A 17,122-nucleotide genomic window follows, 5' to 3' on the forward strand; every position below is an offset into this window, starting at 1 on the left:
AGGTGTTTAGAGACAACTGGTCTACCCCGTGTCCCCTAGCCTTCAGGGCCATGAGTGCAAGAGAGAAGCAGAGGAGCTGTACTCCGGCCTGCCCGCCACACTGGCACTGGGTCTCCTGCAGTTCCCATAGTCACAGCAGCCAGTCGTCAGGGTCCCAGCCAAGGTGCGAGAGGCTGAGCTGGCCCAGGGCTCCAGAGGCCCTGTGTGGTGCTTTCTCCCCTTGCCCAGGCAGGGTTTCCACTGGTTCTGCGCCTTCCCTGCACCCAGGCATGGGCCCATGGTCAGGTCCCTGGGAAGAGAGAGGGAGAAGGAGCTAAGCCCTGTGTTAATCCAGGGCTGGACTTGGCCAGTATCAACACACACACACGTGCGCCCTCTGCAACTGCAGGTCATGCAAGCTGTGGCCTGGGTTGGGCGTGGAGCCCCCCATCCCCGGGAGGACAGGCCCCTCCTGTCCCACTGGGGACACAGAGCAGGTATAAAGGGCCCCGCGATGGCAGCGGCTGTCCCTGCACCATGAAGCCTGCTGCTTGCCTGGTGCTGCTCGGCGCTGCCTGGCTCCTGTTCTCTCTTGCCAGTGGGTGCCAGCCACGGACGCCTGGGCTGGGGGTGCTCTGGGGGCAGGGGCCAGCTTTCCAGGGCAGTGCTGGCTCCCAGGGCGGGTGAAGGGACGCACCTGCCATGACCCATGCCTTCCATTTCTCTTCAGATTGTGACATCTGCCGGCTGTGCAGACAGCTGTTTATGAATTTCTGTCAGGACCCTCCGATGAGTATATTTCCTATGTGCAAAATTACCAAAGTGACCCGCTAGTGCTGCAAAACGCCCTGGCGCTGAAGCAGTGCGTGATGGGAAACTGACAGCAGAGGAGAAGGGGCACGCGATCAGTGCTGTGGTGAGTCCAGCTGGGCCTGGCCCAACACCGGCTCCTTCCAGGGCCCTGGGGAGGGGCACTGCTCGTGCCCACCACAGCCCAGCCTGGGACTCTGTGGGAAGAACCTCCAGATGAGGATGCAGAGTTGGGGGCCGCCCCCCCCCCCCACGGTGCGGGAAAGGACAGGGAGGGAGACTGTGTGGACCCGGAGCCCTGGGCTCCATGGCTGTTCAGCTCCCCCAGGCAGGCCCAAGACCCTCCAGGGCCGCTGTCCCCACGGCAGCCCTGCCTCTGTGTAAAATCTCAGCTCTGGCCTCCCTGGCCACAGCCTCTCCAGCGCCCGAGTCGAATCTTCTCCAAGCGGTGACCACTGGGTGCTGTCTGCCTTCAAATCTCACTAACTCACCCTGACCCCTCAGGTGCCCTCCTCCACCCCCAGACCTCATGTTTCCTTCTCCCTGGACCCCAAACGGCCATCTGGGGCTCTGGAGCCTGGAATTAGACCTCCAACAGCCCTTCCTGTCCTCCCGGGCCTGGCGACAGCTGGGGAAAAAGCAGACCAAACCCTGACTGCAGGTGGAGCACAGTTGGGGACGGGTACTGCTAGGCTGCAAGTGTGCCAGAGACAGAAGGGGCCAGCGGACTGGGGTCTGTGCATTCCTGGAGGCCCCCGGTGCCACTGCCACCTTGCCAGGCCTTCTGTGTAGCCCCTGCCTGTCCCAGCCTCGCCTGCACCCCCCACAGAGAACCTCCCCCTCATTCCTCATCAAGGGAGGGATTTTTAGGAGAGCTCCTCAGGCACCCAGGGTGTAGGAGAGGATCTGACTTCAGCTGCCCAGATCCAGTGCCAGGCTGCAGCTCCTCCCCAGGAAGTGCCCTGTGCCTGTGCCCTGCAGGTGTCTCTAGGCCCCGGCCTCACCAGGTGTCCCGACTTCTCTTTGCAGAGTAAAATCTTCTCAGATCCTCTTTGTTAAGGGAGCCCTCCTGGCCAGAAGACCCAGGGCCACCCTGGGCCTACATTCTCAGCAGGTGCAGCCCCGCGCACTGGCGGCCTCTCAAAGGAGGAGGCAACAATAAAAGCCCGCATTGCACAGAGTCTGCTCAGTGCTGGACCGGACACCGGGCGTGGGTGTGGGAGGCGGGCGGTGCAGCGGGGCCGGCTGTCGTGACTGCCAGTGGCGGCTGGATCCAGGGCTGTCCGTGTTGTTCCTGCAGGGGTGCAGTGTGGGGCGGGGTGGGGGGGGGGTGTGGTCTCCGTCGGCATGGCCGAGATCCGCAGGACACACGCTTCACTGACCAGGCGTAGCCGGCTAGCCAGCTTCAGAGTGGCAGTGAGAGTCCCAGCGTCACCGTGAGCACACTGCGGCTCAGAGCCGGGGCGCGTGCCCAACTGCACAGCAGCTGCCACTCTGCTGTCCCGCCCTCTGCAGGGAGACCCGCTCGGCTGCTCATTTTGTGGCCGTGCACGGTGGCAGTGGTGCCCACCTATAGATGGATATGAGACCTCCCACCTCCAGGCCCAAGGGACATAAGGGGTGGGAAGGGGTCCCTGACCAGACAGAAGGACCTAAAGGTCAGGGGCATGAACGGCCCTGGCCATGATCCAGAAATCCTCTCTCGTGCCTCAGCTGGTCCCAGTGCCAACCCCCAACTGTGGACGCAGCTGTGACCCCGCAAACACACCCCGCGTGGGGTCTCCCGCACAGTGGGCCCAGGGTCTGGGTGTCTGCGGTGGCTCAGCCCTGTGGTCATGATGCTGCCGCCTGTCTCAGGCCCCCCACACGCCTGTCTGTGCCCTCTGGGCCTGGATCTGCCACCTGCCCCCTGCTCTGTCACAACTCACTGAGGGCACTCGGCACAGGGCTGTCTCGGGAGAAACATCTGTGTCATCCTGGTGACCAAGGAGCTGCTGGGAGGCCCAGACAGCGGCCGCTCCTGTCACCGGTGGCTTGCTGGAGGGGGGCAGGGTGGGCTGATTCTTTTCCTGTTTCTCCCACACTTGTACCTGGGCTGGCTTCACAGAGAGAAGAGGTCGGGGTGGGCGCTCCAGGCAGCGGTGAAGTCCCGGATTGGGGTGCCCACATCCCCAGTCAGAGGGCCTGGTTCTACTCCCAGCTCCTTGGCTGCCATTCCAGCTCCCCACTAATGCACACTCGGGGGTTCAGGTGGCACCTGCAGGTGGTGGTCCAAGCACTGGGGTTCCATCACCCAGGAGGGAGGGAGACCCAGATGCATTTCCTGCCTTTGGCTGGCCCAGCCCTGATTCTGGGAGCCCAGCACTCATGCCTTCCCAGGGCCCCACCCCATCTCACCTAGCAACCTCCTACTCTGCCCACCTCTTAAAGGTCCCACACCCCTCTTGGTGCCACAAACTCTGTCTAAAGCACTTACCCCAGGGGAGACCTGCTCTTTGTGCTCACTGAGCTCTCTCCACAGAGGAGCAATGGGGGACCCCTGCCTCTGCAGGAGTGAAAGGGAGCCCAGGGGACGGGAGGGCTTGGGGAGCAGAGACCCCCTCATTACCCCACCTCTGGGACCCTGGGGCTGTGTCCCACCAGACTCCGTCTGACAGATGCAAATCTATGTGCAGTGAGGACACAGGCGACACCAGGTGTCTCGGTCAGCTCTCTGCTGCTGTGACAGAATCCCACAGACTGGGGCGATGTCCAAGCCACACGAGCTGATTGGCTCACGTCTCTGGAGGGCCTTCGTGCTGCATCCAACATGGTGGCCAACATCCCATGGGGGTGCAGGGAGAGGCGGGTAGAGTCAAAGATGTAGAGAGAAAGAGGGAGAGAAGTAGAGGAACTTGCTTTTATTTTGAACTTTAATTTTTATTGTTTAAAGATTTATTTATTTTAAGGCCTCAGCCACTGGCCACTGCAGGCCCATGCTGAGGGGAACAGTGGATGGAAGCAACCACCCCCCAAGATCCATGAATTAAACATATGTAACAACACCTTGATGATAAGGAAACATTTGTAGCAACAACAATGGGAACTCACCCCTGTGCACCCTAAGCCACCCCAGGAGGCCAGCATCAGTCCATGCAGGAGCTGGGTTGGGGCCCATGCACCCATGCTCCCTGCACACGGACTCTGGGAAACAAACCTCCCCCCCAGTGAAGGAAAATGCAATGTGGAGAACACTAAGCCTAGGCATCTGGAGTTTGAACTCAGGCAGAGAAAGGAAAACGAATGGGCGTCTTCCACCCAATTAGGAACATTACACTGCTGAAGCTGAGTGGTCCCCATTCAGCACTCGCTGTGTTATTTTACAGCACTTTGTGAGTCTTCCAAAGAGTTTACAATGCAATTTAAAGCTGAGAAGCTGAGTGGGGAGGGGGAATAAAAGAATCAGTTAAAACCCAAGTGTTGCTGGACAGCATCTCTGGACACGACACAGCGGTGCACTCATTCACACTCCACAGAGGAGGCCAGCAGGTGTGTGGGTGACCAGGGCCCTGCACCCTGTGGTCTCCATGCCAGGGCAGGGGAAGTGGGCAGGGAGGCAGAGCAGTGGGCCCTTGAAGGGAAAAGAACCGACTGTGGCCCCAAGGTGGCAGCCTAGGGGCAGTGTGGGGCCCAGGACCAAGGAGGTGCTGGGGGAGGGCTGAGCCACTTTCCCAGGGGGAGCAACCTTGCGATCAGCACCCTGGGGAGCCGCGGGCTTGTGGCTACTCCTGCCTGCGGCCTGACGCGTGCTGTCCCTGTTTTGATGGTCAGCAGCAGCCCGGTGTTACCAGCATGCGGCTCAGGTGCTGGTGCCCAGGAGTTCTCAGTGCTCTGTGCCTGAAGCCCTGGCCCGTGTCCAGGACAGGGCCCTGGTTCCCACTCTGGACAGGCTGGGCCACACTGGCTTGAGGTGCTCAGCGGGAGGCTCCCCTGCCTCCATCCCAGAGGACCCCTGTGTCCACCTCCTACAACTCCAGGGAAGAAGGGCTGGAACAGAGCAGGAGGGGCAGCAGAGGGTGGCAGTGCTGGGGTGGGGCCTGTGGTAGGACAGGAGGCTGCTCCCCCGGGAGTCTCAGTTCAGGTCATGGCAGGGCAGCCCCGGAGTGTGGGGACAGGTCTATGTGGGACTCCCTATGCGACCTTCTGTTCTAAGAAAGAGGCCTTCACAGTTGGGCTGTAATACAATTGCAGAGGCAGAAAGGAGGGGCGGGAGGTGCCGGTTGCCTGAGACTTGGGACCGTGACGGCAGGTGGCAGAGGGCCCTGGCACCCCTGGTTCCGGGGCAGTTCTGCCAGAGCCCTGCCCTCTTCACCTGGGCCCTGGGGAGAACACAGGCCCCACTTGTGGTGACCTTTAATGAAGCCAGGCCTGAGGACCCTGAGCCCTGCCACAGCAGAGCCACTAGGGATTGGCTGGCAGGCTTCTGTGATGTCACAGTCACTGAGATGCGCACTCTGGGCTGGGAGGCGACCAGAGGCCAGTAGTGCGTCTACTGCCCAACTGACCAGTTGGTAGTGTAGGCAGCAGGCGCATTTCAGAGAATCACATGGATTCCCGATGGAGGTGAGTGGCACTTGCTCTAATGAGCTGTGGCGTGGGGAAGGTCCCGCCAGGGGGGCGGCCCTGGTCTCCCACACCGGATTCCATGGGCGATGTGGTGGAGCTCTGAGTGCTGCCCCTGTGTGCAGAGCGTGTACACAGTCGTCTCATTCCTCCCGCTCTGCTGGTCACCAGTGTTGAATGGGCCTGGGTGTGAGTCTGTGTCTGGACACGGGTTCAAGACTAGGTGTCGGGTCAGCTGGTATCAGGTGGGCAGGGAGGCCGGCTCTGAGAGCCCCAGAGATGCGGGAGCTGGGAGCAGGCCAGGGAGCCCCATAGACTTGGGACTTGGGCCCCCTGGAGGACACGTGGCTGCCAGCCTGGGGGAGGAGCATCCTTTCCAAGGGCAGGGGAGGCAAGGTGGGGGCTGTCCTTCCCCAACCGTCCGTAGTCAATGAGCTCTGCACAAGTCATAATCCAAGGACCCGGCCACCAGGTGCCCGCCTGCCTGGCTGTGTGGCTGCCCCACCTCTGACCAGGGGGACAGCCCTCAAAGCAGCATTCCTGTGGGCTCCCCAGTACTGGCTCCCATGTGCGTGTGTGTCTTACAGATTGGATATGAACGCCCTGAGGTCCCGGAGGGCCCAGGAGCGAGCAGAGCTCATCAATAAATATGAGCAGGTACTGGCCAGGGTGCTGGGGGAGGAGGTGGGGCCCTGCCTCAAGGACTGTGCCTGTGAGAGCCAGACCCAGCCTCCCTGGGGACACGGGGGAGGGAGCAGGTGGACATTTCCCCAGTGACTTCTCATCCGGGTCCCCTCTCGGCTGCAGGGACGCCGAGGAGCGGCACTGTTGGTGCCCGAAGAAGAGGACGATGAGGGCGGCTGCCTCGTCCCAGACAGGCTTGGGTTCCTGCAGTGAGTCCTCCACACCCCAGCTCACCCCAGGGCGGGACTGGGGTCAGAAACCCCAACATGAGGCGGCACACCTGTCCCCGGCCCCGACCTTGAGCCCAGCTGTGGTCACAGGCAGGCACTGGTCAGCATTTGGGGGCAGGAGTCGGACATGGAGGCTGTTCCCACAGATGTCGGGAGAGAGGCCCCGTTGCTGGAGGGTGGGCTCCGGTAACCTGGAGGGATGGAGCCATCTCGGGCCATCTCTGGCATGACTCAGCAGCCCACCTTAGCACGGGGATAAGGGCTTCTGCCTCCATGTTGTGCCAGAACCTGGAGAATAAGCAGGAGCAGAGTGGTGGAGAGATGGCCAGGGTCCGGGCTGACAGAGGAGGGGTGAGGTGGGGCACATGACCTCAGGAGGCCAGGGCACAGGGGGGAGGGTGGGCAGTGGGGGACCCTGAGGGGTGTAGGGGTCCCAGGTGCCTCGAGCCCCAGGTGCACACTCACAGCACTGAGCATCTCTCAGGCAGGTCACTCGGACTCGGTCAGTTCCAGGGTGACGTCCTGGGCAGAGCTGATGTGGGGATATAGCTGCCTCAGCCCTGGGCAGTCTGGCCCTGCTCAGGACAGCCACCCCCCAACTGCTGTGGGGGGCTGCCACACACCCACGAAGGTGGACCTCTGACAGGCCTGGAGCCCCCCACTGGCAGCAAGGGCCCCTGCCTGGCCCTAGGCTCCCTGTGCTCATGGTCACCAGCCCCTCCCTCCCCATCTCAGTCCCCTGGGCTGAGAGGATGAAGCTGGTCCTTCCCTGGCCCACTAGGGAGGTCGCGGTGCCTGTTGTGGTCCTGTCCTCACCTCTCCGCCTCCCTTGCTTTCCAGTGAGCAGAAGCTGCCCCAAGACAGCACCCCGGGGGCAAAGGTAAGGACAAGTCCTTGGCCATGGGCCAGTCATCTGGAAGCAGAGCTGGGCAGAGGGGGCACGTGGGGCTCGGCAGTGGTGAGTGGGAGCGCCATAAGGTCCCGCGATGCGGTACTTATACGGCACCTGCTGACATCTTACCACACTCACCTGTCCCAGAAGTGAGCCGCAGCTCAGGGGTGTCTGCTGTCGGCCGCCCTGACTCATTGGCATGGTTGGGAGTGACCTGGCTGGAGCTCAGGGGCTCTCCTTGACGAAGGGGCAGCTCGGGTCAGAGGCCAGGCCACCGATGCTCCCCCAGACAGAAGATCTGGGGCTCACGGTCTGTGCCTTTTCTGGCTCCTTCCATTTGAGCGCCCACAGAGCTCCTGAGCTGCATCCGAGGGCCCCTCTCAGAGCCCCAAGCTGGGCTCACGCCATCCTGTCTCATTTTCCAGTGTAAACAGGAGGTAAGAAGGATCCAGAAGTGGATAAAGATGATCAAGAACCATAGTAAATACCGCGGCAGTGACAAGGTACCGTGGCGATGAGGGCCCCTCGGGAACACTGAGAGCTGAATTGGGGTTTGAGCAGTGCCCATTCCTGTGCCAGGCACCGCCTGCCTCTCAGATGCCCAGGGGCAACTGTCCAGTCCCTAGAGACACAGGTCATGGGCACACCTCCCCATACACACAGGACACTGTCCTGGTAGAAAATCTGAAGTCACTGCTGAAGACAATCCCAGATGCAGGGCAGGCGTGGTTCCAGGAGCCCTGTAGCGGCCACTCCGTACACGGCAGAGCCGGTGCCCCTGAGCCCTTGGCCCTCCAGTCACTGTGGGTCATAAGGCCCCCATCTGGGCAGATCCTCCCTCTGCCAATACACAGGGAGCCCCTGGCTTCTCCCTCTGCTGTCTCACCCTGCGCTGCCTCCACGAGTGGCCACATTCAGCACTCACCAGAGCCTCCTCTTTCCTGTAGTTTCAGCGCAGAATCTACAAAGGCATCCCTGCCCAGGTGCGCGGGAAGGTGTGGGCTGTGATGCTGGAGGTGGACAAGAGGAAGGCCCAGAACCCGGGCAAATACGCGGTACGGCTCTGCACTCAGCCCAAGGGGGCCCGGCCTGCTCGGGCCTGCTCAGGAGCCTGAGTCTCCGTGGAGGACCGTCCCTCACTGAGCCCTCAGGAGCCTCCTCCCCATCCTGCCTTCCTCTCCCTAGATCCTAGTCAGTGCCTCCTCCACGTCTCCTCAGACCCAGCTGGGACTGGACAGGTGTGTTTTGTGCCAGAGGCTTTAACCTGCTCTCTGCTGAGCTCACCTGGGCAGCTTGGCATACGGCCAGAAGAGAGGACTTGCTGGTCCCTGATGGGCGGGGGTCTCCCAGGATGAGATCACAATGGTGTGAGGTAGGGAGCCCCACAGGCTCTGTGCTAACATGGCCTGCCCGCAGCTGGCCGGCCCTCACCTAGGCCTGCCCACAGCTGGCCCTGCCTTCACATGGACTTGCAGCCCCTGGCATTGCCCTTGCCTGGAGAGGCCGCTCCAATGGTCACACAGCTCTCAATGCTTCTGGGAAAGGAGGGAGTGAGGACTGGTGTGGGCAGAGGGCTGTCAGCTGCAGCTGGCTCTCATGGCCCCTGGCTGCCATCAGGGAGCAGGGCCCAGCTGTGTGGCCCACCCTGCCTCCCCCAAGTCTGCAGTCTGGGGCTGGCCCTGGGAGCTGGGCCTGGAGACAGTCATTGCCCAGGCTCAGCTCCAAGCCAAGGGCGGCTTGCAATGTCGAGATGGAGATGGGCCCCTCCAGCAGGGGGCAGCATGGAGCAGTGGTCAGGCTGTGGCTGACTCCTGGAGGGCAGGGCATGAGATGCCAGTGAGGAGGCTCAGAAGCCTGGCTGGGGGCAGACCACGTCGTGCTGAGAGCTGAGGCAGGCAGGGGGAGTGCACAGGGACCTTTCAGAGCCCCTGTCTGCTGCTGACCGTCAGGGTGACGTGGGCACTGAGGCAAGTTAGGGAGCCCATGACCCTCCCTCAAGGTGGGACCCAGAAAGGAATGAGCGCTTGCAGGGAACTCCCTGTCAGCCAGAAGAGCTGACGTGGACTTGAGGTCCTTGTGTGGCAATGGGGCTTGTGCAGTTCTTGAGGCTGCCCCCCCCCCTTGTCCCTGCCCTGCAGGAGATGAAAGAGCTGGCCAGGCTGGGCGCCACTCACTTCCATCACATCGACTCCGCCATCGCATGGACTTTCAGAAACCACCTCATGTTCCGGGAACGTTACGGAATGAAGTGAGGCCTCTGGGCTGGGGAGGACCCGCGGGTGGGAGGAGCAAGGGTCCTGGGGCACATGGGGTCCCTAGGGAAGATTGGGTGCAAGCCTAAAACAGTTCATTGAGCACAGAAAACAAACTTGCCTTTTCTATAGTACACAAACTTTCCCAAGACACTGTGGAGAGACTGAAATGAAAAGAAACACCAGGGGAGACAATAGTAGCAATCTATCTAATAAAGGTGTTGTTTCCAGAATATTCAAGGAGCCCTTCAACTCAGTCACAAGGAAGCAGTGGGCAGCCCCCCAGTACCCCGGGAACACAGGCTCGGGGGGGACCCTTCATGAACGCACACACAATTCACCTCCTCAGCGCATGAACACACGCTTATTCCCTACACCACAAAGGGGCACCAGCGCACAGCTGTGGGAATGGGGGAAATAGAACCACTGAGGACGCCGGGTGCTGCTCCCTACAAGGCTGAACGTGCATGGGAGGCTGACTCTCCACAGCTTGGACCCACGGGACTGCACTCCCACAGTGGGACGCTCACCTGTGCCCTGAACACCCACCTGGGAAATGAAAGTGCACGTGACTGCGCCCTGGGAGGTGTGCGTGTCCCTGCAGGCGGCGCTCACCCACATGGTGGACAACACGCAGGTGCCCTGACGACGTCACTGCACATGAGCAGAGTGTCACGGGCCCTGCGTGTGGCTGTCAGGCTCTGTTAGGCAGAGCTGCACTGAGAGCCTCGGCAGCACAAGACACACGGCCTCTGTCCTCTCTCTTCCAGCCAACAGGCCTTATTCCACATACTGATGGCCTATTCCGTCTACAATCCCGTGAGTATTCTGGGATCATAGCGCAGGTGCTATCCCGGCAGTCCCTGCAGGGCACCCCTGGTCACAGAGATCCCAGCCTGGGTTGAGGGGGCCTCGCTCATCCACAGCTCTGAGGAAGAGCAGTGGAGGCCAGGCTCTGAGCCTCTTGGACCCAACCTCAAGTTCTGGGAGGAGAAAGGCAGCCTTCTCCTGGGCTGGTCTCCAGACCCCAGGAGCTTGGCCGTGTTGGGATGCCCCTCCCAGGACTAGCATTCCACGCAGTGGGGCGGGGGGCGAAGGCAGGGCAGATCAGGTGTATGACTTTGCTCTGGGTCCCACTGATGCCATTACACCCACCAGCCCTGTGGTTGGACCCATGGGCCTGAATCCCACTCTGTACAGCGCCACTGCCACAACCACCCACTCAGACTTTCCCATGAGTGGAGCAGGCGCAGGGCTCCATGGGTGACCCAGCAAGGCCTGGACATCCCCACCCCCCTGACCTGCCACTGGCCAACCCTGCCTGGTGCCCTGGTTCCCAGGGGGGCCTGGCATTCAGGAAGCCCAGGCCTGCACCCATGCCAGAGGCACACCTCCTGTTCCGGTCCTGGTAGCACTTCCTGGCTTACTTCTTCCTCATGTGAGAAAGGGCCACCGGCTCACCTGCAGAGCTCAGGGGTCCAGAAGCTTCCATGGGCATGGATCTGGATTCCCACAGCAACCTGGCCCATGCTGACATCTTGGGGGTAACAGGTGTCCATACTTGAGCTCTCCCCCTGTGCTGCCTAAGCTCAGGCCCTGCAGGATTCCCTCCAGGAACTTGGAGAACTTCTCTGGGCTCCAATTCTTGGGCAGCTGACACCAAGTGGCAGGATTCAGGCACAGGGGCTCCCTGTGCCTAAATCTTCCTGGACCCTTCAGTGGGTGACCCTGATCTGCCTGAGAGGTGGGCCATCCTAGGATATCATTCTTGCCAGGGGAGGTCTCCTAAAGGTATTCTGGGATCTTGCAGGAGGTGGGCTACAGCCAGGGTCTGAGCCATGTGGTGGCACTGTTGCTCATGTATATGCCCGAGGAGGACGCTTTCTGGGCCCTGGTGCAGCTCATGGAAAGCAGGAAGCACGCGATGCACGGTAGGTGGATGGCGTGTGGGGCCCAGTGCATGCAAGTCCGTGCACGGCCCTCACTGGCTCCTGAATGTGCAGGACAGTGTCACAGTGTGGGGGGGGCTCCCAGGAAGCCAGGGCTGGCAGAGGCCTCCCAGACTGAGCCAGCCCCCTTCTTTTACCACCACCCAAAGGCCCTGCAGCTTGGCCATGGCCATCCTGGGTGTGAGAACCTTCAGAACAAGGGGTCCTGTCCTTGTCCAGTGACTCAGGTCGATTCTGACTCTTCTGCCTCACACGTCTGTACACAACTCTCAAGCACAGAGCCACACCCAGGGAACTTGTGGAAGGCAGCATCCCCTGTAGGGTCACCCCTCCTCGCTCCTGAGTCTTGGAATGGTCAGGAGGCACCCAGTCTGACTTGCACCCACCCCAGCGGGCTCCAGGGGGCAGCCAGGCCTGGGCTGCACACAGTCACCCACCTGCACCCACCTCCCAAGCAGATCCTCTGCCCTGGCCATGTTCATCCCCACCTGCCCCTGGTCCAGCCTCCCCTGACCCTCAGTGCTCAGAAGCACCCCACCCAGGCCTGGGGCTCTCCAGCCTTCCTAGGAGGAGGCTCTCACGTGGGGGTGTGGCTGATTCTACTCAGGTTTCTACAAACCAAACACCCCCAAACTGGAGCGATTCCAGCAACACCTGGGGCTCATTGTGCATCGCGTGCTCCCCTCCCTGGAGAAACACCTGGTAAGTTAAGCATCTCCTTTCTCCTCTTGGGGGCTCTGGGCTCATGGGACTGCTTCCTGAGCCAGGGGAGGCCACGTCCTCACCAAAACTTTCCTTGGTTACGGGGGTCCACGGCAGCTTGGGTGTTGGTTTGTTGTCCAGCACTTGGTCCCCCAGAGTTGGCGTAGATTGAAGGGAGATGCTGTCCCCAGAGCAGAGTGGAAGGAGGGACCTGTGTCCCTTCAGGAACCTGCATGGCTGGGAGGGGGGATGCCCCTGCTGCTGGGCTTCCTGCACCCAGGGGCTCTGCCCCAGGGCTCAGATTAGAGGGAGTCAGGCCTGGGCCCTGGGCCCTGGGCCCTGAGCCCCCTCTGCCTCTGCCTCTTCTTAGGAGAAGGAGGGTGTGTGCCTGGAGGACTCCACCACCCACTGGTACATCCAGTGCTTCCTGGATGGGGTAAGTGCCCCGGGGACCCCTTGCCCAGGGAAGCTCCTGCCCCAGTGCCTGGTTCTCTGGTGCTGGTGGCCTGTGACTCTGAGCTCCCCCAGCCCCAGCAGACACAGGAGGGAGCCTGCTGTGCAGACCAGGCAGGCCCTGTCCAGCCCTGCTAAGGGTGGTCCAAGCTGAGGCTGAGCCTCAGAGCCAGCAAGGAGGGGACAGGTCCCACCAGGACCCATCCTGAGAGCCTGGCAAAGGCCAGAGCCCTACAGTGAGAGGCAGGAGATCCATAGACCCCCCGAGGCAGAGGCTGGTGGCAGCACAGCCCAAGGGCTGAGCCCTCCCCAGGTCCCTGGGGTGTCTGGCATCTCCAGTGTGGCTTCCAAAGTGTGCAGACCCCCAGGGTCCAGGACAGGACATGGTCATCCTCTGTGGGTCTGGTTCGCTGAGTGGGCAGGGATGTGGCCATGAGGCATGGCCTCCCCTCCCCTCCCAGGAGGAGCTCTGGCCTTCTTGTGTGATCAGCCTCCTGGAGTCTCCCTCTGTCCTAGGGGAGTGACACTGCACACCCACCCCTGTGGGCCCTGCTGAGGCCCTGATGGGCGGGTCCTCCAATGCCTCTGTCCCCAGGTGCCGTTCCCCCTGGCTCTGAGAATATGGGATATATACATCCTGGAGGGCGAGCACGTGCTCCCGGCCATGGCATACACGGCCCTCAAGATCCATAACAGTGAGTCCTCAGGGCCCACAGAGGCCCGGGTGCTGGGGACGGAGGAGCTGGGGGTCCCCTGCCTGTCCCTCGTGAGCAGGGCTTGAGGGAGGGATGAGGGGGTTGGGGAGGCCTGGGTTCCCTTCAGGAGGGCACTGAGAATCCCCCTGTTGCATCCCCAATCCCAGGCCCCCACAGACCACAAGGAGAAGTGGCCAGGGTCATCGCACTGGAAATTGGCCCCTGAGCAGTCCCTCTAGTGCTTGGCGTGACACCCAAGGGTGTCCAAGGGTGTCTGCAGCCCATGTCTGGTGCTGGGACAGGGCTTGGAGCAGCCATGGTGGCTGCGCCATCCCTAGGGCCCCTCCCAGCCTGACACCCACCCCCATGTCTAGAGCGCCTGCTGAAGATGCCCCGGGACCACCTCCGGGAGTTCCTGCAGGTGACCCTGAAGCAGGCCTGGTCTCTGAGCGAGGACGCGGTCATCAGGCAGCTGCGGGCCTCCATGCGTGAGCTGGGGAAGCTCCAGTGCCTCCTGCCTCCCGAAGGTGAGTCCAGCACACGGCCCCATCCCATGCTCCCTTGGGGGAGTCAGTAGTGGGAGTGCCAGGCCCTGACATCCCCGCCCAGGGCCTCACCTCTTCCTGGTCCTCCTTGTCCTCCCTGGGCTCAGCAGTTCTGCTTTCTGAAGCTCTGTCAGCATGGCCTGGCAGGGCCTCGGGCAGCTTCCCAGAATCCTCCTGTGGGTGCCGGCTCTCCCCCCACCACTCTGGGGCCGGGCCGTGGAGCTGTCCTCAGGACATTTGTGGCTCTGGCTCCTCGGCTGACCCCCACTCTGGAGTGGATTGGAGGCCCCGCCTTGAGCTACCCTGCCCAGGTCTGGAGCAGGTGCCCTGGCTCAGTGCCCCCAGGAGCCTGGAGCACAGCTGGACCCCCACTCCAGCAAGATGAGAAGTGGCCCTGCCTGCCCAGGGGGCCCCTCCCCAACTGACCCCACACAGGCTCCTGGCCCGATGACCACAGCTGTCTGCACACAGGACCCTCCTAGGACAGGGGTGGGCGGGGCTCCCACCTGCATGTGGGCAGGGCTAGAGGGAGGTGGGGCTGTGGGAGACCCTGTGCAGTGATGTAAAGGCTACCGGCACTGGATCCCCTTCAGCCATCTGAGAACCCCTGGAAGGCCCAGGTGCCCTGAGCCCAGTTGTGGGGGCCGAGTGCACTCCTGCGAGCAGGGCTGGGCACAGAGGCAGGGCTGGGGGCCCCACGGCAGAAAACAAGAGTGTGGGCTCTGCAGCCCTAGTCTCGGGCCAACAGAAGGCAGCGGGACCCGGAGCATCGCTGGCTTCTGGGCTCTAGTGGGGAGGGGTCCCCGTGCTCATCCCCTGCTGCTGCTGCCATCATGGACCTGAGCGCCTGGGTCCCCATGCAGAGCAGAGATGGGCTTGTCCCAGCTCTAGAGGCTCTAAGTGGGGGCCCAGGTGCAGGCTGTCCAGGCACTGGGGAGGCCCCACTGTGCCTCCAGGTGCTGCCTCCTTGGGTGCTCCTGGGACAGTAGTGGTGACAGCCCAGTCTCACCAGGAAAGAGACAGTGGCCCAGGGGCAGAGGACACAGGGCACCCCTGCCACCTCTTTAGAAACTGCATTCCCTGTCCCCAAGTCCTGAACCGGACTCCATGTCTGCCCCACAGCCCCAGCTCTCACCCCCATCATCTTAGGCTCAGTTCCTTTCCAGCCATGTAGGAGGGACTCAGATGCGGGAAATCAGCCAATGCACTGTTAGGGCGCAGCAGGTCAGGTGGGGTAGGTGATGGGGTCCTGAGTTGGTGCCTGGGTCCCCAGAGATGAGAGTGAGGCAAGGAGTTCAGGGCCATCCACCCTGTGGGGCTGTGCAGGAGGAGCCGGTGGTGTCCCAGGGCTCCCCTTGCCCGGGCTGCACACACCCTCCCCTCTGGGGCCAGCAGCCTGGAAGAGTCCTCAGCGTCACACGTGGTGATGGGGACCCCAGGATGAGGTCGGGGCAGGCACCGAGCAGGCCAGACCGGGGCTGTGGAGAAGCAAACCGCGTCTCTTCTTCTTCCAGCCAAGGCCATCGAACAGTGCAGCAGGCCCCTGGGGCAGGCACGCGTCCCCCAGATGCACGTTCCTGCCCCCACTGCTCCGAAGGCCAAAATCACCATTCAGGACACAGTGGCAGTGTGGGAGCAGACCAGGGGTCCCGCTACCCGTGCAGTGATGATCCGTCCTCCAGGAAGCTTTGGCCTCCGCATCACCAAGAGGGAAGGCATGGAGGAGGAGGAGAGCTGGGAAGGCAGCCCAGAGCCCCTCGGCCTGGGCTCCCCTGTGGGGACCGCAGAGTCTCCAGGTTCTGCCAGCCCCACGGAGTCTCCAAAGTGCTCGAGGTGGGGAGGCCTGTGCCAGTGCGCCAGTCTCCCTAACCTGAGTGGGCCAGAGCACAGGGAGGACGACTCCTCCGACGCTGGCAGCCGGGAGGGCCTGTGGATGTGGGCTCCTCCACGGGCCTCGGAGCCCCCAGAACCAGGGCCCATGCAGGCTGTCCCCGCCTGGGGGCCACAGCTGAAGACTCCCCCCTACTGGCATGGCAGCCCCACGCACTCTGGGGACAGTCACGGGCTGGAGCCGGCCAGAGCCAGCCCTGGGATGGGAGACCAGGCCCACGTGCCCTCCCTGGCCAGAGGCCTCCTTACCTCTTATTCTGTGGGGCACCTGGATGATGGGTGCCTCCTAGAAGAGAGGCCGAGTCCAGCATCTGTCCTGCCCAGGCTGGGCAGCAGCCTTCCGTGTGTCTTCACGGCATCCTATGCACTTGGTTGAGCCCCCACCGCCCAGGCTCTTCCTGGGGCCAGGACACCCTGACACTGGAAGACAACAGCCGTGCCAGGAGCCACTGTACTCTCCTCCCCGCCCCCTCCCCCACCGCCACCCTCAGGTGGTGCTGAGCCTGTATTAAATTGTTCCATGGAAAGGAGTTTGCTCCAGTTTGTGACCCCGGTGCCCAGCGGCAGCAAGCTTCCCCGTGTTTCTGGAGAGCGTAGGCAGCTCCACAGCCCCCAGCCCCAGGCAGAGACCCACTCAGGACCCTGCAGGCAATGCCTGAGATTCAGCTGTGCCCTGTGGGAACTGGGTCAGGGTGGGAGAGCAGCAGCTGTGAGTGCCCGTGACCTCTGGGACAGATCAGCACAATAGGAACAGCCGTGGTTGGAGGGCCTGTGTCACCTCTGTGCTCTCCCCTAGACCTGGGCGGCCGTGGCTGCAGCATCCCTGGCTTGACCCCGCATGTCTCTCACAGGTATGGGATACCTGTGTCACACTGTATGTTCCAGGACCTCAGGAAGGAATTAAATTCCTGTGGTGTATACGCTGGCCCGTTATCAGGCTTTATTGTCCAGGGGACACCGAGGACCAGCAGGGCTGACTTAACCGCCTTTATCACATTTCTAGCCTTTTCTCCGGATTGGGCTGCTGCAAATACAGCCTTTGAATAAGTATCTCCCACCACTTGGACAAACTTAAGTTGACCCAAGGAGTTCATGTGGGTGAAGTCCACTTGCCAGAGCTTCTTAGGAGCAAGTCCTCGCGGGTTCACTCCTGCTTGTAGCAGTGGGGCTGACGGGGCGAGGGGGCACAATTCTTGCAAGAGTGCACTAGGTGTTTGCATTGGCTCATTGTTAGCTCCGGGAAAAGTGATTTTGTGTTGCTTTCTGCCATATGAAGTTTTTGGTGTAGAATAGGGGCTTGTTCTAGGTGTCTGATGGCAGCCAAGTTGCAGGAGATAAGATGATCGACCTTTTCATTGCCTTGGGAAACTCACATAACAAGCAGCAAGTATGACCTGCAAACCAGCGTAAGCACAGCAATGGAGTTTTTTTTCTGAACT

At 61.8% G+C, this 17,122-nt stretch overlaps 1 protein-coding gene across 1 annotated transcript in view; it reads left to right on the forward strand.

Moving 5' to 3' along the window:
* Positions 1–17,122, forward strand: part of LOC138846458 (TBC1 domain family member 3D-like) — a 137,463-nt gene that overhangs the window by 79,326 nt on the left and 41,015 nt on the right. The window contains exons 5-13 of the mRNA XM_070062363.1: positions 710–895; positions 5,979–6,048; positions 6,199–6,284; positions 7,146–8,252; positions 9,336–11,380; positions 12,006–12,100; positions 12,471–12,536; positions 13,149–13,248; positions 13,623–13,775. Coding sequence (XP_069918464.1) covers positions 11,308–11,380; positions 12,006–12,100; positions 12,471–12,536; positions 13,149–13,248; positions 13,623–13,775 — 487 coding nt within the window. The 5' untranslated portion in view covers positions 710–895; positions 5,979–6,048; positions 6,199–6,284; positions 7,146–8,252; positions 9,336–11,307. The remainder of the gene's footprint in view (positions 1–709; positions 896–5,978; positions 6,049–6,198; positions 6,285–7,145; positions 8,253–9,335; positions 11,381–12,005; positions 12,101–12,470; positions 12,537–13,148; positions 13,249–13,622; positions 13,776–17,122) is intronic.

This window comes from Oryctolagus cuniculus, chromosome 18 (assembly GCF_964237555.1).
Source record: "Oryctolagus cuniculus chromosome 18, mOryCun1.1, whole genome shotgun sequence".
Classification (NCBI taxonomy): Eukaryota; Metazoa; Chordata; class Mammalia; order Lagomorpha; family Leporidae; genus Oryctolagus; species Oryctolagus cuniculus.